At 28.1% G+C, this 23,097-nt stretch overlaps 1 protein-coding gene across 2 annotated transcripts; it reads right to left on the reverse strand.

The window, feature by feature from the left end:
* Window positions 1-695: 695 nt before the first annotated feature.
* On the reverse strand, window positions 696-22,421 carry LOC145193017 (uncharacterized). 2 transcript variants are annotated; one of them, XM_090078818.1, is made up of 34 exons: window positions 22,231-22,421; window positions 21,830-22,065; window positions 20,431-20,628; window positions 18,932-19,042; window positions 18,708-18,749; window positions 18,439-18,498; window positions 15,876-15,971; window positions 15,248-15,394; window positions 15,040-15,120; window positions 14,173-14,229; window positions 13,657-13,825; window positions 13,385-13,536; window positions 13,151-13,265; window positions 12,488-12,608; window positions 12,195-12,323; window positions 11,428-12,023; window positions 9,757-10,028; window positions 9,432-9,588; window positions 9,139-9,218; window positions 8,385-8,601; window positions 7,624-8,223; window positions 7,162-7,336; window positions 6,638-6,840; window positions 6,071-6,420; window positions 5,427-5,983; window positions 5,267-5,306; window positions 5,141-5,190; window positions 3,108-3,436; window positions 2,827-2,985; window positions 2,626-2,660; window positions 2,387-2,431; window positions 2,223-2,289; window positions 2,101-2,139; window positions 696-987 (listed from the first exon to the last, which is right to left on the reverse strand). In XM_090078818.1, exons 2-34 carry the CDS (start codon window positions 22,022-22,024, stop codon window positions 974-976), a joined length of 5,658 nt encoding a protein of 1,885 aa, XP_089934944.1. In that variant the 5' UTR covers window positions 22,025-22,065; window positions 22,231-22,421; the 3' UTR covers window positions 696-973. The 2 variants fall into 2 exon arrangements, with proteins under 2 accessions (XP_089934944.1, XP_089934943.1); XM_090078817.1 differs by having other exon boundaries at window positions 9,757-10,049.
* Between the last annotated feature and the right edge of the window lie 676 nt (window positions 22,422-23,097).

Consider the following 23,097-nt stretch of genomic DNA (forward strand, 5'->3'; position numbering starts at 1 on the left):
TGGACGAATCTGAACGATAATGGGGTAAGTATTGAAATAGTCAATCTGGGTTTTGTGCAAACCAATCATTCAACTAAATGGTTCCCATACTCAAGTTCACAAATCAAACTAGTGACAGAACTCAGTAATGATATTATACGAAGGTACAGTTTGGATCCCACTAATGTAATTGGTCATAGTGACTGTGCACCAGGTAGAAAACAAGATCCAGGCCCCTACTTCCCTTGGGAAAAACTTTACAACGATGGCGTAGGTGCTTGGCCTGATAAAAAAGACGTTTTATACTTTCAAAAATACTACTCAAACACTGGATTTAAACTTCAAGACGTTCAATTGGACCTACAAAAATATGGTTACCAAATTAACACTGACGGTCAGCACACAGAAACAACCCACAACGCAATCGTTTCGTTCCAAATGCACTTTCGACCTGCAAAGTTTGACGGAATAATGGATATAGAAAGTTATGCTATATTGAAAGCTTTAATTAAAAAGTACCGATAGATGATTTCCGTCATTTCGTCAACATGAAACTTTTGGACGGACTGTAAGACTAATCGTTAAAAAACCAAAAAAACCAAAACAAAACAAAAAAACAGCAAATATTTTATGTACTATTTAAAAACGTGTTTGTGTAACTCTGAGTATTTTACACACGTCCAAGCCTCTTCACATCGATAAGAAAAGCAATTAGATAAATCTAACATTTTCTTTCGTATACATTAAACATAAAGGCTTTAAGCGTTTAAAAATTTATTAACAAGAAATTCATACGCAATAACATGCAGAGAAATCAGAACGCAAAAGTAAATAATAGAAACGATAACTAAAAACGAGAATAATCTCCGTGGTAACAAATATAAAAGTTAACCAAAGAAACTTTTGCGCGCAACTTTGTTCGCGCAAAATTCTATTTCACAGTTTTAAAAACTCTTATAAATAATTTTCTTGTTTAACAAAGCCGAAGTTTAGATCAACCATGCGGACCTAAAAATTGCAACAAGTTAAATAAGACCTTTGTTAGAAAGATTAAAACGAGAAAAAGGTACTTTAAAAGTTATTTCAAAGATTAATAAAATCAATTATACCGCTGTTCAAATCAAATGGTCTAAAAAAGGTCTGAGCTGACGTGTAGACGTTATGCGTTTAAGCTGTTTGCTAGTAAATTTTTTCTCAAATAAATTTGGGGTCCTGTTAACAAGAGAATTTCTCCTTGAACCGGCACTCTTTAGTCCGTTAAATGTTACTTGACGTTGAGTCACTTAAATACAGCTTTTTTGAATCCAAACATTTTTCTGTATAACCTATATAGTTTACCCTTTCTAAGGTATTAATGGTATTCTAAGATCGCTTACCAATATTTTAAGTCTTTGATTTTTGTTTCAAGTAAAACGCGTTTAGACCTACTTGTTTTCAAGTAGGTCTAAACGCGTCAAATCATTTCTAACTAATAGAGAATTGCCAGCGGAATGTTGCATAAAAAAACTGACCCGTATGAAGATTATTTACAAAGTTTCAAAGTATCCTTTTTAAGTAAATAAACAAAAAAAAAAACTTCATTCGAAATTTCGGTTTCGGTTGTTTTTTTTCTTTCTAATTTTTGTGCAATTTTTTTTAGCTAGGCTTTTTTTTTTTTCTAAATTTATCCATCAGATCAAGATGCAGTTAAACTTACGTTCTTTTTTGATCTCTGTATAAAATGGAAACTCAATCAACTCTAAATTTTCAGCTTAACAATTAAACTTGTATTGTTACTTGTAGAAAGGTTGAACTTGTATTAAGTTTGTTTAAAAAGACTGTATTTTTCTTTTTAAAGGTCCTTTGTTATCCTTAATATATATTTTTCCATGACCGTCCTCCGTTGCTTAAGTCTGAAAACCCATAGTCTTAAAAAAAACAAAAAAAACTGACATCTTTATTTTTTTGCAACCAGCCGAGAGTTTATCTTATTAGTGACTGTGATTAAATTTTCCTACTTACAAAAACTATCCAACATTTTCATGATTTACAAAAAATTAAAATAACGCTTTATGATCAGAGGTTGTTTTCTACAAAAATTACTTTAGTCCCAGAAACATTAGTACAATATAGAAAACTTACCGGGAGCCGACAAAATATGATTGTCTTCACCAGCAAGTTCTTAAAAGATATATGAATAAAGATTTTTAGTGGATATATCTCTAATGCGAATAACAATATTAGTCACCATCAAACATATATACCTTGCACACCATCCAAATGCAAAAGAATAGCTTGAGCAATTGATGAATTTTCAGTCGCCATATCAGCCTAAACAATATTTTAAGTTAAAGTCTTGAAACCAACAAAGTAATTGTAAAAACAGTTTGTCTCATTCAAACGGTTCTCTACATTTAGTCACGTTTACCTCAGGCAAATCATCCTCTTGTAAATCATCTTCCAACTCAATATACTATAAATTGAATTCAATTTCAGAAACATTAACAATGAAAACTTATAATAAACCTTGAAACTTACTGACCATTTTTTCTTGTAACTGAAAAGTTACCAAAAGAATTCTTAATTCAAATTTAAAAAAATAGTGAAAGTTAAAGTGTAAGAATTTAAAAAATGAAAGTGCGATTTTTTTTTTTTTAAACAGAATACCTGGCCTACAAAACTCTCATCATTCCTTCTTTCCACTAAAAACAAAAAAAGGCCCAGTTAAACTTGTTTTTTTGAACCTAAGTTTAATAAAAAGAATTCATGAATGTAAATACAAATTAGTAACGAAGATTAGGACGGTTTTTATTTTAACGGAGAATTTAAAAGAAAAATCGATTAAAAAATTTGACATCTGCAAAATACCTTGTTCTAGATCTCTTTCATCTTCTGTATTTTCGTTTTCTACAGCATCAAGATTTTCGTTTTCTACAGCATCAAGATTTTGTTGCTCGAGCTGTTGTTCGAGCAAACTGCTTTCTTTTCTCTCGTCTTGAAAAGTTTTACTTAAGTTGCTCATCTCAGCTAAAAAAAAAACAACAAAAAAAAAATAATGAATTGAAGTTGATCTAAAAACAAAACTCCAAAAATTATGATTTATAAATTTTCTGTTATTCATTGTTATTTAATTATGATACATCTCTCACCAGCTTTTGAATGGGCACTATCTTCACAGACTTGAGAGTAAAAGTTTACTGAGGTCATAGGAGCTGCACCCCTCAAACAAGAGGCTTCGTTTTCAGAATCTTCATCATGATCGCTTTCAAAACTCTGAACCGGACGAGTTTCACTAACTGCAAGTTCAACTTTAACATAATTTCTAATCGACTCATTATCTTCGTCAGTTAGTTCAGAAGGGTCAATTAAAACAAAATTGTTAGAAGAATTGCTGCTTGATTTTGATGCTTTGTTAGAAGTTTGTGATACATCTGACACATTTTTTTCTGCAGAATTACTTAATGAATCGTCATTTTTCCTTTAAGAAAATATATATATAAAATAGAGAAGAATGCAATCATAAAATTTTTTTCACAAGCTTCTACTCATCAAACATTTTTAATTGAAACACCCAGAATCTAATGCACTGTCAAAATGCAATGGGTTTGAGCAGCAGAAGCACATTTCATTGAGTGTAACATGAATTGGTAACCATAACTCAACAAAAATTTCAAATTGTTATTATCTGATGTTTAAAAATTTAATATATGAACTCTCATACAAGATGTCAACCTTCAACCCATACACAAGTATTTTCTGAATGAAATAGCAAAAAAGTATTTATACAATGAAGTAGCTTCATTTTAGCATTTTAAAACTCTGCAAAAGTTTTATGTAAACTATTTTGCTGAAGAGAAGATAAGGAAAATCTTTACATTAAAAGCAACAGCAGCTAAATACTTTTCAATAACATACCATACTAATCAATATTTTAATCATACCATACTAATAAATCATACATACATACAATCATACCATACTAATAAATATTTTCTCTAAGCCTTACTTATTAGAATTCACAGCTTCAATGTCAATTCAATTGTGGTCAATGATAAGACAATTGTACAAATACTAAGGCTCAAAAGCCAGATGCATAAGATTTTCTAGGGCATTCTTTTACTAACTGTGCCTTTCACAATGTCTGTTACAACTTGCAATTGAATATGGTAAATCCTGTTGCTATGACAATTTATCATACCATTTAACAAATTTGTTTTATTTTTTGCTTTAGCAAAGTGATCATTTTCAAAAATGTTTGAAATAATCATTGAAAACTTGTGTTTAAAATGATATCAAGAAAAATGCAATTCACTTGTTATGGCTGTAGAGCTTAGGAACTTCAACTTCATACATTTAATTGTTTTCTTGTTTCAATTGCTTTCTACATATTGCTGTTTGAACTACTTAAGCAAAAAGTTCCTAAGTGTCTCAGCACACATCTAATATGCTAATAAGGTCAATTTAACAATCAAACCTTTGATTGCAGAATCAATCAAGGGTTTGATTGCTGAACAAATGTTTAGCAAAACTAAGAGTACATTAAAGAAAGAATCAATTTTTATATGACGATGACAAAGAAGTATGCAGTAGAAAGATTTCCCATAATTTATTGCTAACAGATTATTGACATTTTTCTCAAGACAGCCATTTTAAACAATTGCAAACGCGCTATGGCTCTTTTAAATTTCTTTCAAAACCTAGCAAAAAATAACTAAACCTTCAACATATGAATTTAGGTTTAATTTATGTCATACAAAGTAAACTCTACATTAAAAGTATCTTGTTTAATGAGCAAAACATGAGCAAAATGAATAATTCACAAAATACAAATTAATAGCTTTCACTTCATATTAAAATAACATAGTTCATACACAACAAAAATATTTTAATATGTTTGATTCAGATTATTGCGGTTGTTAAAAATGTTTTAAATGGCTAGTTATGGTAAAGTGTTTACAGAGTTTCCCTACAAAAACTAGCTGTAGGGAGAAGGGGAAAAGAGGAAACTTTCCAAGCCCCCTACAAGGGTCTATCCTTGAGTCTCACCACTTTGGGACATTTATGGAGCACTTACCAATAAAGCCCTGTTCAATGCTTCTTACTTTGGGTCCTGTATACCTTTAAACCAGATCTGAACTTTAAATTGAAACAAAAAGTCTTAAAGTTAAAAGCTATAACTTACATTTTTTGGTATTCTGTAAATGGTTTTGGAAAGTTATCTAAGCTTCCAAACTAAAAATGAAATTAAATGAGCAAATTTTCACAATTTTATCGAAAGTAAAGTTCAAGTTTTTAGAATAAAAAATACCTGATGATTGGATTGAAAAGATTCTGAGTTACTTTGCGGTCTAAATATTAATTTTACATTTTACATGAAAAAGAATAACCAACAGAAAAAACTTAACAAAATTAAACAAAAAACATCTATTAACAACAGTATAACTTTGAACTTGATTAACTGAAATTACCTTTCCAAATTGTTCATGAGTCTAAAAAATGCCAACTCATTAAAAAGAATTTCAGAAACAACAACCAAAATGTCTTCACCACAGTCTTTTAGTTTTCTTGAGGTAAAATTTGAAAGTGAATCCTTAAGTACAGAATCCAACTGTGTGTGAAAAAACCGATTGAACTGCTCATTTACAGGTTCATTCAGGATTTGGAGTTCTTTATGTTGAGCAAGCTGTACAATTTTATGTCGAATAACATCTAATAAATCATTTGTGCAAACCCTGTCTATATGCTCATTTAAAAATGGTACCAGTTCCATCATGAGAGATTTAATTTGTGCATTAAGCAAATGTGTGTCAACTGATGAATTTTGATGATCAAAAGAGTTTACATTTGACAATTTGCCAACTGAACCAATATCTGCATCATTTAAACCACGTTCAAATGTCTCACTTTGTTGTTGCTTAGGTTGGTTTACATATGGTAAAAATTCACGAAAGTTATTAGATGCCTGCTCAAAAGCTTTTTGAGTTTCAGCCATTTTCATTTCATACATTTTCATCTTTTGTAAAGCCTAATAAATATGTACATACCATACAGTTAAAAACCTTATAAAACCAATATAATACAGCAGACAGGAATAAAATATAACAGAGCAAACCTCATCTAAATTTATGACAGTATTTCCAAGATCCTCTGATGCAAACGGTAAATCTGTAATAGAACTGCGTGGTGTAGACAAGTTTCCATCAGAATGCTGCTCAACTATCTCAGCATAATCATACATTTCATTATTTTCCATTTGTTTTGCAAGTGATTGCAATGCTTGTGTTTCACCTTCATCATCAGTTGTGACAACACTTTCACTGGGGGTTTGCTCTGATCCTGCCCAATTTTCATAAGGTTGTTGATTTGAAATAGTTTCCTGAACAAATGCTGCTTTAGCTGGTGAAGAATCCAAATTTGAATCTGTCAAAAATTTTGTGACAAGTTCTTGCAATGAATAAAGACCTAAAAAATAAGATGTTACACAAAAAAAGATAAGAAAACAAATAATTGGAATCTAAAGAAAATAATACAAAAGTAAAAAAAAAAAAACAAAACAATGTTTTCAAATTTCCAAATTTTAATAAAATTTCATTATATATTATTAAAAACATTAACTTACAAGATTGCCATTGATTTATTCAAAAGATGTTCTAGTTACAAATTAACACAATTATTTTACCTCTCTGACGTAAATAATCTGAGTTCAGCAGCTGAAGTTCTCTGAAGAGTTCGAGGAGGTAATGTGGTCGAGATTCATTCATTGCTATTAATGTTGCCACCTCTGAATAAATCAAATCTCGCATTGCTTCGAACAATGAAAAATTACCCCCACTTGTTGATTCTGCAACATAATCTACTGATTTCGATTTTGTTTCTTTATTTCTAAAAAAAATACAACCTTAAAAAACCATGCAAAAAAATTCAACAAGATCCACAACAGGAAATAATAATACAAAAAAAACTTTTTCAATGTAGCATTAACTTTTTAACAGCATAGTTATTTTTATTTTATTTTATTTTTTTAATATTAAGGAAACATTATATTGTATTAAATAAAAAAATTCATAATTGAATTCAATATTTACATGACAATATATAAAATGTTATTAACTGTAGAAATATATATTTAAATTGCTTAAGATATATGGAAAGTGAAATTTCAATTCACTTTTTATATATTATTAGTTTAATATAAAGATTTACTTATTTGCATTTTCAAACTCTGGAACATCCAACACAGCTGGATCCTCTATCTTAAAAAATGATGGCCACATTGTTTTTTCATGGTGTTCACTAATATTTGTTTCAGCATGTTGTTTGTTCATTGACATTCGAGACATTGTCATCACATTTCCAGTGTATGTACTTGCAAAATTGCCTGTTACAAATAAAATTCTTTTTTTAAAAGGTTCAAAAATTTATTTATACCATTATGATGGCCATGATCATGATCCTCACCATCACCATTGTTATTATTGCTGTTGCTATTGTTGTCACACACACACACACACACACACACACACACACACACACACACACACACACACACACACACACACACACACACACACACACACACACACACACACACACACACACACACAGACAGATATGTTAAGATATTGTTATATATTCTCATACATTTAGAAGTGAAATTAATGATACCTTGATATGACAATGGATTATATTCAGACATTCTCAACTGATAAGGAAATGGAAGGTTTTGATTGAGGTATAAACCTTGATCTCCGGTTAAAACAGGATTTTTGACATCTACTGCAGAAGTAAGCCCAAAGTTCTCCTTGCTTTGAGATCTTTGCATTTTTTCCTCAACTTTTGGTTTGAGATCTCCTTCAATCAATGTTTCCCCAAACAAACTATAAGGTTGTGCATTTGCAATTTTAAAATCTAAATCATCATACAATGATGTATCAGTTTGAGTCTCTTTAGGATTAGAGGAAGCCTCCTTTAAAGATTTTTCACATTTATTATTAGAAGCATCACCACCATTCACTCCAAAAGAACTTAAATGTAGCGAAGGTGGATTAGGCCAAGGAGAACGATAATCCATTAATTGAGTAGATGGTGCAATCAATTGAGTGAATTGTTGATGAATATACTCCATGTCAGCCTGGTGTTGTTGAACCCTTTCAAAGCACGTTTGAAGTGAATTTAAAGTTAAAGCAAAGTTCTCACTATAGTTTGTACGTTCAAAGAATTCCTTTACTGATATTAATATATCTGAATTAGGAGCAGGTTGAGGTGCTAAAAAAAAACATAATGCTTCAAAAACAATACAAGAGTCATTCAATAACTTAACAATGAAAACAACAAAATTCCAAATGACAAACCAAAATAAAAATTCAATTACAGTATTTATTGATCCAAAAAAAAAACAATTCCATCAAATATTCAGTGAAACAAACCTGGTGTGGGTTTTAAAAACTGATTTTGCAACATGGATAGTAAAGTTTGTTCATTTCGAAGTAAGGAATTGCACATGCTTGCTAGTTGTGTATGCAGCATTTCTGTAGAGGGTGATTGAGACACTGATGGTTGAGTGCTATTATTGTCAGCAAAATGTGAATCATTTACATTCTTTAGTTTACAGTCTGAAACTAATTTGTGTGCTGGTGTTAGATTCTAAAGAAAGTCAGAATTTTATAAATATCTTAAATGCCAGTTAGCCTCCACATCTATAAGCAAACTGATATGTTATTAATTAGACCTCATTTTGTATATACCCCTAAAAACTCAAAATAAATAAGTCCTCATTCAAAATAAGCCCCAGAAGGTTTATTTAAAATGGAAATTTTGTCTTAAAAAAAAACTAGTCACACAATATTGAGAAAACAGATGCTGCAAATAAACAAAGTTAAAGAAAATCTGTTTGTGGTGATAAGGAGTTTCTTGGTGCCACTCCATCATGTATGATTATTAACAAAGATGAAGATGATGAAGATAAAGAAATATATTTTATATACTTCTTAAACAATCTACAGAAAAACTTTTTTGTTTTAAATTTTGATTGAAATAGAAAAAATACACTTTGAATAAGCTCCACTTTCCTAAAACTGAATTTATTAAATAAGTTCCTCAGCAGTAACTTGGTCATTAGTAGTATTTGGAAAATTTACATATAAGAAAAAGATTATAAAGAAACTTAAAAAGACTACTTACTCCTTGCCTCAGTTTTCTTGATTGAGAGGGTGTTTGACCAAGTGACCTATTAACTGATGATCCTAGAGTTTGAGTTTCACCTGATAATAAAAAAATTAATTAGTTCAACCAATAAAATTTAAAAATCAAAAAAAATGGAAGAACACACATGAAAGGCACAGAAACTGATAGCTCTTGCTTACTATCAATAAAAAGGAGATTGTAGTTTTAAGTAACAACTTTTCTTGCTATTAAACTAAGAAAACTCTTAACTTGAAATTACAGCCTTATCACTTATAGTTCAAACAGCTTACTTGAATGCTTGTGAGAGTTTTTTATCTTATTTGGGGTCACATCATTCTGGTGCCATGTGATCCCACGCCTAGGCTGATCACTCAAATTGTTTATGACGGACTCTTCTTCCCTTTCTTCTGTTTGAATGAAATGACTTCTGAATTCTTCATTTTCCATCTGAAAAGAAATAAATCGAACAACTCCAGTTTAAGTTTTGTTTAAATAATATTTATTATGTAAAAACAGGTTGATAGAAAATGTCATGCATTACTCCCCAGGTAAACATTTGTTATAGAAAACATCATTTTCTCAAAGTATTGAATGTAATATATTTAAAATACTCACACACTCTTCTGTAGCTGCATAATCATCTTCAACAGCAGAATCTTCCTCATTTGAACTTTGTGCTGTGGAGCCACCCCAAGTAGCTGCAGTTGTCACATCTGCACTATATGCACTAACACCAACACCTTCATCACTATGAACAGAATAAGTTCCTCTGTCGTCAGATTGAATCTCTTCAAGTTGAGTCATTTTTTTTCTTTGCTGCTTTTCAACAAATTTTTGTTTTTTCTGTAGTTCATAGAGCTCTCGCTGTCTTCTTATTTCACTTACAGCTATTGGATTAGAAAGAGGATCTAAAGCATTAAAAATTGCAGCAGCTAATGAAACTTTGTGATTAAAATTGTACATTTTTAAAACATATTGTCAAACAAAGTAAAGACCCTTTTATGGAAGGTGGGGATTTCCAAAATGTTGGAACCAAGATTGGTAAATTATGATCATCATACAGTTGGTATGGTACTATTTTGCCAGCTCGAGAGTAAAAATAACATCACTACCTCATACAACTGATCATTTACAGCTCTTAGATATTACTATTTTTGAGGATTTAAGGCTTTCACTGCAATAAGCTAATAAAGAATTTATTTTTTAAAAAATGTGTTGCAAGAGGTTTTTAGCATTGTGACATTTATTCTTCAGAATTTAGTAAACAGCCAATTATTTCAATGCAAACCTTAAGAAAAGTTATAATCTATGAGTTAAGTAAGGAAATTGGAATTTTGCTGCTGATGAAATGAGAGTTAAGACTTTAATAAAAAAATGAGGCCTTTTCTCTAAAGAAAAAGAGTCAACTCTACCATTTACAACACCTGCATCAGTCTATCCACTATTATTGTCAGTAAAAAAAAGAGGGAATGCTTTATTATACTTTGTATTTGAACAATTAAGAATATTCATCATTTAGAAAACTCAACTTCAACAGAACAAAAACTCAACTTCAACTTTATACAGCAGAGTTGGCAGTCTTAAAGATTAATTGGAATTTCCCTAGGAAGTAAGAAAAAGGGAAAAAAAGTACAGGATCCTTTTATAAACTTGATCATACAAATTTATACAAACCCAACACTAAGTATTTCAAGACAAAAGTTGAGGACAAAAAAGGAAAAAAACAGCACTCACACTTTTGTGGTTTTGAGAGTCAGTTTTTAAAGTTGGGCTATAATTGGTTGTCTATTGTTTACATTTATTTCTGCCAATGCTATTTTTTAACATAAAACTTGATTTAACATAAAACTTGATTTAAAATAAATGTTTTTTTGATTACTTACCTTTGAGTCAAGCTTTTTCAATAAGAACTTTTTTTCTCCTGTGGTCTTCAATTTTACTAAGCTTAAATGGTTTTTTACAGAATGGATGATAAATTGCTATGGTTGAGGGTGCAATATGAGAAAAATGGAAGCACTAATGCTTAGAGGTAGTAAAATAACCAAAGGTTTGTTGACTTATTACCCAGTTTGACATATTATTAATTTTAACAGCAAATTAAAACACTTTCATCAAAATAATATAATTTAAATGTAATACCATTTTTAGTTTAAGTAATAGATCATTAATTTGAAATATTTTGTTTAAAATAAATTTCCTCAACTGAGAATTATCATCATGTGGACATTTTTTTTTACTTCTATTTTTGGAATTATATTAAAAATAGAAGTGATTAACTTAACTTACGGGTGTTGTATTCTTTTTCTTCACTGTATGATTTACTTTGCATTGAGTATTCTTTCTCTGAACCATATTGTGGCTCAGTAGATACCCCGTCATTTGATTTAGGTTTCTCCTGCTGCTTGAGCTTTTCTTTAGTAAGACTGGAGTAGGCTGCATTTCTATTTTTGCTATTATTGATTGGGGACAAAGTAGGAACTGCATCAAGCTTTCTGTGTGTTTCTAATAAACGCTCTCTCTCTTTAAGGAGGTAGTTTAATTCCAATCTCTGTTTCCTTAACAAACCTTGGAATCTTCTCTCATTATCAGTTAAATTTTCTGTTGTTTTTGCACATGCGCTTTGGTTATCATCCTCTGTTTGTTCACAGTCAGCATCATCATCATTCTCAGTTTCATCTTCTCTTTCAACTATATTCTGCACCTCAATAGCTTCCTGATCATCATCAACTTCACTTTCAACACATTCAGAGTTATTTTCATTGGTGAATGAAAGAGCGAGGTTCTGAAGATCATTTATTGGTATCATAGGACTGTTTCCTTCCTGGACAACTTTAACTAGTTGTTGGAGATTAAACAGTTTTTGCTTTGCCAACTTTAATTTTCTAAAAATACAAATGTAACAAACAATAGTTTTACACAGTTATAATGAAAATACTTGCATGACACATACATAAAATATACACTGAAAAAAAACAAACTATATTATATTATCAATAATAGGTTTTTTTCATTTCTCCAATCATGTTACATCATAATGCAGATAAATATTTTACTTGACTTTAGTTAAGAATTCTGGATCATCTTGCCACTTAAAACCATCTTCAATGTCTGAAAAATTTTCATCTGCTTTTTGTGAAAAATCATTTTCACTTTCTGAATCAATATCTTTTGAGGATTGTTGGCTAAGAAGAAAAGATCTTTAAGTTTAAAAGAAACTAATAGTTACAATATAGAAAGTAAAGAATTAACTGTATAATCTTGCAGTTCAATTTTTATTTAAATAAGTTATGCTTTTTATAACTACAAATATGTAAATTACTCAGTATATTAAAATTACTTAACATACAAAGAAACTGGATTGGTGCTATTCGACTTGTTTTCTTGATTTGTATTTTTCACACTATTATTTGGTGTATTAACTATGTCATTTTGTAACTTCAGGTTTGGAACTGGTCGATTAAGATTATCTAAAGTGGAAAATGTATTTTTTTTAAAAATTTTTAAGTTTGTAAGTTATATATCAGTATTATAGAGATATGCAGCACTAAGTCACATATTAATACTTTTTAACAGGAGAGCAAATAATAACCAGTAAAATTACCTGTAGTCATTAAAAAAACCTCTGTAGTCATTAAAAAGAGAAAACAGTACAAAATGCGCTGAACCATGGGTCAAATGTTGACATAAGGATGGTTAAAAAAGATTTCTAAAAAACTGGAGTGCTGCATACCTCCAGAACACTGATATGAAAAAACTTTATTTTAATTTTATATTTTTTTGGTATTAAAAGGCACCATAAATTTATCTTTTTTTTCTTTTTTTTATTCAAATTTCAGCATTTACTTTTGTCACATTTAAAAACGCGAAAATAAAATTTTAAAAAAAAAAAAATTTTCAGATAACTGAAATCAATTAAATTACAAAATCTATGTTTTATAATTTAATTGATTTTAATTTTTGCTTTAATTCACTAACTTGATTCAATATTAAAGTTATTTAACAATCTAACCTCGACTATTTTGATTACGCATCTTGGCTCCACCTTTACTCTGGATAGTCTTGGCATGAAGACGATTGTCTCTACTAGCATCAGTCTTAGCTGGAGATACTGTATTTCTTGCTCCCTATAAACAATGATTAAATCTTCAAATTAATTTTACTTACAAATGCTGGAAGCAAATACAAAACAAAAAGTTTTAATCAAATTATATAAAAAAGGCTTTAAATAAAAAAAAAAAAGCACTTCATATCCAGTAATAAGTTCTTTCAGCTCGATCATACGCTCTCTAACATTATTTAACCGTTTAACTTTTGACTCGATGTCCTCTGAATCACTTTTATAACCATTACTAAGCTGTTCCTGTGCTTCTTCATTCAAAATATTCATCATATCAGCTTCAAAAGAAATATAAAAACTTTTGACAGTATTTTATTTTTTAGAACTTTTTTTTGTTAATTATATCATTTTTATTGCACCTAATGAATTAGCTTGAAGTTGAAAAAAAAAAAATTTACATTCAATATCTTGAGAATTTTTCAGACTTTTGAATGTATTTAAAAGCTGATCCATTTGGTTTTTCTTTTCTTGTAAAGTCAGCAACTTTTTTTCCCATTCCATTATCTTTTGCTCTGCCTCTACTTGCAGTATATTCTCTCCTGATTGGTTACGTATCACTTGGATTTGCTATTTAAATATCAGTATATATATATATATACATATACATATACATATACATATACATATATATATATATATATATATATATATATATATATATATATATATATATATATATATATATATATATATATATATATATATGTATATGTATATGTATATGTATATGTATATGTATATGTATATGTATCAAAAGTTTAAAACAAAATAGTTTAACTATTTATTTAACAACATACATTGCACTCAAATTATACATTCATCTTCTCTTTTTCATAATTTACTGTAAATTCTTTAATTAGTTATAAAAAAAAAGTTAACATTTATGATAATACAATTACAGAAAAATTTCTTACATTCTGTTTTTTATTTTGTTCATTTGAACTTCTTTGATTATTCATCAAATTATTTTGCTAGAAATAGAAATTTAAAAATTACATATCATAGAGGCCTTGCAATTCAAAATCCAGATAGTTACACATGATGTTTCTAGCAAGCATCTTAAATCTTTCAAAACTGAGAACTCATAATCCTTCAATATTTGATAGATTTCATTTAAAAAAGAAAAAAAATTTGCAAAATTACTTTGTGAGCAACAAACTGATAGCCCCCCAAAAAAAAACTATTAAAATACATTAAAATTTTATTTAAAGTATTTATGATGAATACAATATATGACGCTATACTGATGATTCTAAAAATGAACTAGATCACTTAATCATAAGTTTAAGAATGTGCTACATAATTTTAATGGAAGTAAAAGAGAAATGATGACTAAAACACTAGCATTTATGCCACCATGCATAGAGATGATTTTTTCTACCATGTTCTTTTAGAACTTTTACATTGTGAAATTTTAAAAATAAAAAAGAATAAATAAGTAATAAAAATAATAATTTTAAATCTAAAAAGGGTTTGGAAAACACTAAAAATCATTTTGAAACATCTTTGTAGCCTTTACAGATGTTATTACTAAACTTGTTAGTTTTAATCGTGAAGTTTATCAGCAACTTTTTCATGTTGTTGATTAGAATCCTCTAGATGGTCTAGAAGTTACCAGAAGTATTATGAATGAATAAGATTAGATTTCCCATAGAATTTTGCAATAAGAATTGAGACATATTTAACTGCATAAATTTGTTCTTTATATAACCTAACAATATACTGTTTAAATGATCAAAAATAAACTAAGATAGAAAAGTACAATTAATAAATCAGCAAACCTTTCTTGATGCTTCTACTGCCAACTCTGCATTTTCTTGCATTAGCAAAAGAGCTGATTGTCTTTCTTTTAGTTTTTCCAACTAAAAATTTCAAATAATTTGACTTTGACCTCCAACAAACAAATTTAAAACCGTTAAGTAAAATGACATCTCACTTCTTTTTACCTCCAACAAACAAATTTAAAACCATTAAGTAAAGACATCTCACTTCTTTTTGTTGCTCAACAATTTTTTTCAGCAATGATTGCTGCTCTCTTAACCTTTGCAACTCTTTTTGCTGACTATCAATATCTGGAATATCTTCATTTTCAGCTGTTGTTGTAGACATCACATCTTCTTGCTCACTTACAACTACCTGAAAAAATATAACCAAATATCTTAGTCAGCATTGCTTTATTATTAACTAATATTAGATAACTTCAGATGAAAAAGGTGGAAATTCTTTTACAGTTGTAATGCTTTCTTTTTTAAATCACTAAGAAATGAGTAGAAGTATTTATCAACAGTGTTTTTTAGTTATTTGAGGAATAGAAAACTTTCATTTGAGCAAACTTTTCAGTTCAGTAAAAAGTTTGTAAAATATCTTTAAATGGCCATTTTTTAGGATTAAAGATTAGGATTAAAGATTAGGGCAGCGCAATTTCATTCTAGAATTTCATTGAAATTCTTCATAATAACTTAAAGATCTTGGGAGATAAATTTGAAACTTTCATAGAACACAGAGGAGTAATTTCTTCCTTAAGCCCATCTTGATAAAAAAAAAAGTCTTCTTCTTTACTAAAATATCCTTTTAAAGACTTTACTCCTTTAAAGTAAATTTAACTTGCCTTACTTACCTCGGCCTTTTGAAGCAAATCAATATATCCTTTTTCTTGTATTCTTAATTGTTGTATTAACTTGGCTAATTTACTCATCTGCTGGCTTCTTTGAGGCTAAATTAAAAGTCATGCTTACAATATGTCACAAAAGAGGCAATCTAAGAATGAATTGAACATAATTGTGATTCAAAGTAAAGTTATATCTTTAACATTAACAATGTTAAGTTTGGTTCCATGTATATTTATAATAAAGAATTTTAGTACTTTATATCAGCTCTGATTTGATTAGAAGAATACTGCACTTTAGTAGTCATTCAAATAAAAGGGAGTGAAATTTTTCTAGGAATAATATTAATCTTTTAACATCAAAGGAATTGAAATCAAAACAAAAACAAATTAAATAGCTTTTAAGAAGAAGTTTTAACTTTTTTAAATATTTTTTTCTGATTGTTTAGAAAGAAACACCAAAACTAGCTTAGTTCATTTTTAATCATTTGTAGGTTTTATTTTTTATGCCTGAAATTAGTTATTTTTTATTATTATAGTGGCTTTGAAAAATGTAAGGTCACTTTTAAAAAAAAAAACAAAAAAAAGAGAGATTTTTTAAAATCTTTATTTGGGATACATCGTATAACCAAAAAAAAACAAAAAAATTTTAAAAATTTCATTTTGGTACCAAAATCAGTCAAAAAAGAGAATCAGGTCAAAAAACTATTTTAAAAATGTGTCAAAATTATAAGGTCAGTTAATTTGAACTCAATAACTCCTGAAAATTTGTACTCACTCTGACCAATGTAAATTATAAACAAATTTGAAAAAAAATCAATTTAAAGAGATATTTCAATTGTTAAATTCTTGGCACACCAGAAGCAGAAAAATGGGCAGAAAATCAGTGTCACAAGAAGCCAAATTACAAAAAAATTTCTATCCAAATATATCAAATATATCTATCCAAAGATAACACAAACGTCAGCAAGAAATAGCAAGATTATGTGGTACTTCACTATGCTGTGTGCAAACAATACTGAAAAACCACATATTTTCAAATGATGTAATTCACCAAGAGTTGGCAGGCCATCAATACTTAGTTCTAGGGATCAAAGCTTATTGTTTCAAAGGGTAAGGGAAGATCCTAAACTAGATAACGAAAACTGTCAGCTAAGTTTAGTAATAAGGCTGATTACATTAGTGTTAGTTATACCACAGTTAGGTGTCTTAAAAAAAAAGTATTGATTTCTATGTTGCTGCCAGAAAACCGCTTTTAAGGGTGATAGATAGGATTAAAAGATATAAGTAGTGAAAGGAAAGACTTCACTGGTCAGTAGAAGATTGGTTTAAGGTTATTTTTAGTGATGGATCAAATTTTGAGATGGTTAATCTTAAATCTTAAATCTCTAAAAGAAAAGATTTATCGTTAAAAGATTAGCTTCAGAGAAACATCAGGAAATATTTTGTGTACCAAGAGTACAAGGCAGATGCAGCTTAATAGGTATATGTGGATTTATTTCTCATAAGGGGATAGGATTTCAAAATATTCACACAGGGAGAATGAACCAGTATAATTACAAAAAGAACTTTGAAAATAGGCTTTTACCTACTGCTACATCATTTTTTGGAAGGCACAAAAATTGGATTTTCCAACAGGACAGTGCAACAGCACATACTGTAAACTCGGTGAAGGAGCTATTTCAAAGGCAACATATTGCTCTTCTACCCTGGCCAGCACAACAGATTTGAACCCCATCAAAAATATTTGGTCATGGATGGACAAGAGATTATCAAGAGAGAATATGGAAAGCATTGCACAATTGAACTTGCACTGGAAAAAATTTAGAATGAAATTCCAAAGTAATCATGTATGCATCAGATTAAATCTATACCAAAAGTATTTGAGCTTCCATAAAAACATGTGATGGTCATGCAAAACACTGAATTAAAGCATGACCTAATATTTTTGAAAGCCACTGTATTATTATCATTTATTACTATTATTATTATTATCATTATTATTATTATTATTATTATTATTATTATTATTATTATTATTATTATTATTATTATTATTATTATTATTATTATTATTATCATTATTATTATTATTATTATTATTATTATTATTATTATTATTATTATTATTATTATTATTATTATTATTATTATTATTATTATTAAAATTATTACTATTATATTATTATTATTATTATTATTATTATTATTATTATTATTATTATTATTATTATTATTATTATTATTATTATTATTATTATTATTATTATTATTATCATTATTATTATTACTATTATTATTATTATTATTATTATTATTATTATTATTATTATTATTATTATTATTATTATTATTATTATTATTATTATTATTATTATTATTATTATTATTATTATTATTATTATTATTACTTATTACTTATTACTTATTATCATTATTATTAGCATTCATAAACAAATATAAGTTGGGTATAATTGTTTGTATATCTGGTTATGGGTAAACAAAAAATGGTATACTGAGTAAATAAGGTATACTTAGCAAAAGGCTGAATCTAAGTAATGGTACATTAAACTACCTCATCTGACCCAGCAATAGATAGGGAAACATACATAGATGTAGCTTGTGTTAGATATTCCTGTTTGAAAACATATAATTTTGAAAACATATATAATTTTGAAAAACAAATATTAATGTGATAAAAAATAGGTAATAAATAAAAAATACAAGTCTTAATTGTGTCTAAGAAATTATTTTGGAGAATTAATATAATAAACTAATAAAGAGCTCAATTTAAAGGCAAAATTATAAACAAACAAAAATTTAAAATCTTGTACAACCACTTACACGAACTTGGTTCAGACGCTCATTTATTCTGTTGATATTTAACTAACAAAAAAAGGTGACCTTCAATTAATTTTTTTTTTTATTAAAATGGTTAATTATAACTTGAAAATATTTTTCTGAAATTATTTAACACTGAAATAAGTCTCAAGCAATAGCAGCAATGTAAGAAATCAAAGAAACTGCCGGTTGTTGAAAATTTATAAAGAGAAAAAAAAGTTATATACATCTGAAGTTTCACTTGGGGCAACATCAGATGCAGCTACACTTGATATACTCATTGCATCCATGTAGTTGTTTAACAACGCTGCATTATTTTCCCTTGGTTCTTTGTTTTGCTGCAAATAAGTAATAAATTTACTTAAGAATTATGAATTTCTCAACAAGATAAATTCTGGAAATTTTAATTTTTTGTTTTAGTGTGAAAAAAAGAAAGAAAGCAAAAGACACTGAAGGTAAGAAATTCTTTCTTTTTAAGAACTTCTTTTTAACTCATTTTATTGAGCAAATATCTTAAATATAATAAGCAAAAGATATATTAAGAAATAAAAAAACTTTAAAAAAATTTGTAGCAAAACTCTATTAGTACAAAGTCAATATTTACATTTGTTTACATATTGTACAGCTTTTAGGTTGTTTAGCTAACTAGTTACATACTTTGCTGAAGATGAATGCAGAGAGTAATTGCTGGGGTTAAATACATTTTAATTTACTTATTCTTTTGTATCATTTGGTCTGCTCCTATTTTGTTGATAGAACAATTTTTAGTGGAGACCAGAGTTTCACATTAAGTCTAATCTCAATTGGTGAATATTGTTGAGAACAACAACTTAAAGTTTTTGTTTGAGAAAAGTGCTACTGCACTTGTGAAAAAGATAGAGGTACTGCACTTGTGAAGCCATCCACTATAAATTCTTTACTAATATAAGCTTATTAGTTAAAATACCGCCTTGTATTGAATTGTATTGTTTTATTTTTAAAAAATACTTGTAAAAATAGCTATTTGGTTTAATGTATGCTTTAGGGCAAATCGCTACTCTGCTTTATTTTTGAGCACATTTTTTAAATGAGAATTTGAAGGTTTGAAGTTTGTAAACAATAGCTTTTTGGTGAGAGTTAACATTAAATAATTATAACACAATTGTTTTATTTACTATTTTTTTGTTGATTAATCCTCCTTGATTGTTCATAAATTAAATCATAGTGATTTCTTATTCACCAGAAGAAAACCTAGAGATGACTTTAAGAACTATTAAATTTTTTTATACCATTTTAGAGGTCCAGGTGCAATAAACCATCCATATCATCAATAAACTATCATCATATTGCCTTAAAACTTACATTTTTTAGGACTGGTTCATTCTTACTGCTGCAGAAAAGAGAGGCGTAAAAGCTTTGCTGCATACATTAAGAACTATCCAGATCCAATTGAAAGTGAAACTTATAAACCCTAGATGCACTGAAGGTGCAGCTTATAAAACCTGGATGATTGACAACACCAGTAAGGTGGTCTTATCCAGGATAGTAATTTATGACTTAGCAATTTTTAATTTATTTTAAAATCATTGACGAATTGCATGGAAAAGAAAGTTTCTAAAATAAATTCAAACTTCATGAAGAAATATCAACTAATACAACTAATTCAACTAATACTCAGAATTAAAAATTAAATTAATACATCATTCCACATTAAAACCAAATAAAAAACAAGTCAAAGTTATCAAACCTTTTCATCATCAAATACTAGTTTCTGTTTAAGCTTTGCTAAAGCTACTCTTTGCTCAAGAGGTGTAGTTGCAGTTATTTTAGTACGTGGCATAGTCATTGGTGTTCGTCGACGTGAATTTTTAGCAGATTCCTCCGAGCTCAAACCAGATCCCTCATTAATAAAATCAATAAGCCTTTGCTGATGTTTTTTTGCTTTCTGAAAATAAAAATGTAAAAATTAAAAAATTATCGTAAGAATTTTTTTAAACCTATGGCAGCTCAAACTATTCCCTTACATAATATAAGCATGCTTAAACAACCTTAAACATTTTTGGAGCTCATTTACATGATAAAGTAGAATGGGGAATAAAATGTTAATATATTTTTTTGCAATCTCTAAAAAATGGACTGATCTAACTTACATAAAACCATCAGCAGAATTTTCCAAGCTAGAGATTTGTTAAAAAAAACTTCCTTGCAAATAATTTGTTAACAAATTATAAAAAAAAAAAGAAAAGAGCATTATCTTTATTTATATCTATATATCTATATATCTATATATCTATATATCTATCTATCTATCTATCTATCTATCTATCTATCTATCTATATATATATATATATATATATATATATATATATATATATATATATATATATATATATATATATATATATATATATATATTTTAAAAAATATATATATAAGTATATATATATTTTAAAAAATATATATATAAGTATATATATATTTTAAAAAAATGTAGAAGGATAATGCAGCAAAATCAGTATTTAGATCTTTTGGATTTTTCAGCTGATTTATGCTAATATTAGCTTATGCAAAATCTTTATAATAGAAGCTAAGTTGTTTAAATTTCTGAAATAAAATTTAAAGTAATCAACATTTTTTCGGAGGAAATTAAGGGACTTTTTTAATTGCTAGAAACAGCAAGTTGGCTATTATAATCTCATACTTGTATATATATATATATTGGAATAATTTTCTGTTTATTAAAAATAACAGCAAGCTGCAAAAAACCATAACATTTGCATAAAGTTTTATCAGTTGATAAAAGTTGCTCTAATATTCAATGAAATCTAATTAAGTAGAAATGAATCATTTATACTCTTCACTTTGAATTAGGAAAAATAATTGCAAAATTTGATTGTTTACGATTTTCTAAAATTATGCATGTCAATCCAGCCTAATAGTATTACTTAGGATTTGCCTATCGTTTATTAAATGGCAGCATGGTTTTAAAAAGCATTTAATATTTTAGAAAAGAGTATCAAATAACAAAAATATACTGTTTCATTTGTATTAAAATTTTAATAAATTCCACTAACTTGTCAAACAATTTTCACTGTAACTTACAAGAAATCATGTATGTAATACCAAGCAACATTACATTTCTTACCTCTGAATTACTTTTCTTCTTTTGAAATTTTGCTTCACTGACAGCATGATTTAAACTAAGATTATCTGGCTGTTCTTGATTAGCTAGGCTAGTAACTTGAGGTTTTTGTTGATTCTGTTTATTTGGCCTTATTGGCCTTGGTTCAGATGCGCATTGCTTAATTTCATTGAACTGGTTTGCATTGTATGCAGCCATTTAATGATAACAAATTATGTGAAGTACATTTACCACAAAAACTATTGTAAAAATAAGCACAAAAAAATAAGAATAACTCAATTCATTTTTATGCAGACACTGGGAAAAATACCCAATCACACATTTATGGTAGCTACGAGCTTTTCACTATACAATTTAATTAACATTAAAACTTTAAACGTTGAATTCATTTCAGAAAGTCATACCGTTTTTGTTTTTCTAAAAATTACAATTTTCTTATTCTAATTTTTTAAAAGAGCTGATGTATGGATAAGCATGAGGAAAATATTTTTTCGCCATATACATTTCTTAAAAGCCTCGGAGCAAGGTTTTTTGTATCCTATATCTACAGTCAAATTTCAGACCAGGAAAAAACATTTGGAAATAAATTCAAATCAAAGAATAAAAAACTTTAACATTTATATACAATTAGTTTGAAAATTAATTTTTAATAAATTACAATTGAAAACTAAAATGTCGGTTTACTTTTCTTGAATTTCAATGAATAAGATAAAAATTTTCCAAAAAAGAAATGTCAAATTCCATTAAACTTCGGTCTCTATAATTAGCTTAAAGCCCTGAGTAACAAGAATTTCGCGCCCTAAGTTATCTTACTGTTGGAAAGTTTCGGGGCAAACTCTTTAGAACACGAGATCTGCATAAACCCCTAGCAAATTAGTATTAAAAATCTTATGGTTTCTTAATAGCCCTAAAAAGCATTTTCTGTCACTTTAATGCATTCATGCTGATAAAGATATGTCTGGATTTATCTCGCTGCTATGGAGTCTCATCATATCAACTTTGTATTATAATATACTTCGTTATCGAATGACTGAAGATATAAAATGATGTTTTTCTATGCTACAAACAGCTTAAAAGGTAATCCAATAACCAAAGAATGTTTTTATAAAAAATTAAAGCTATGAAACTTAATCATACAGTTAAAAATTGTTTCGATCATAACACCACTGCTGCTAAACTCTATGACACAGGTAACGGTGATGCGATGATTTTTAAAGATTTCTGAAACATTTTTATAAGACTTTTGTCTTAATGATGTCGAAATGTTTCTT

Source organism: Hydra viridissima, unplaced genomic scaffold (assembly GCF_058129835.1).
Source record: "Hydra viridissima isolate aposymbiotic clone 2 unplaced genomic scaffold, HvirCarnegie_v1 scaffold_2, whole genome shotgun sequence".
Lineage (NCBI taxonomy): Eukaryota > Metazoa > Cnidaria > Hydrozoa > Anthoathecata > Hydridae > Hydra > Hydra viridissima.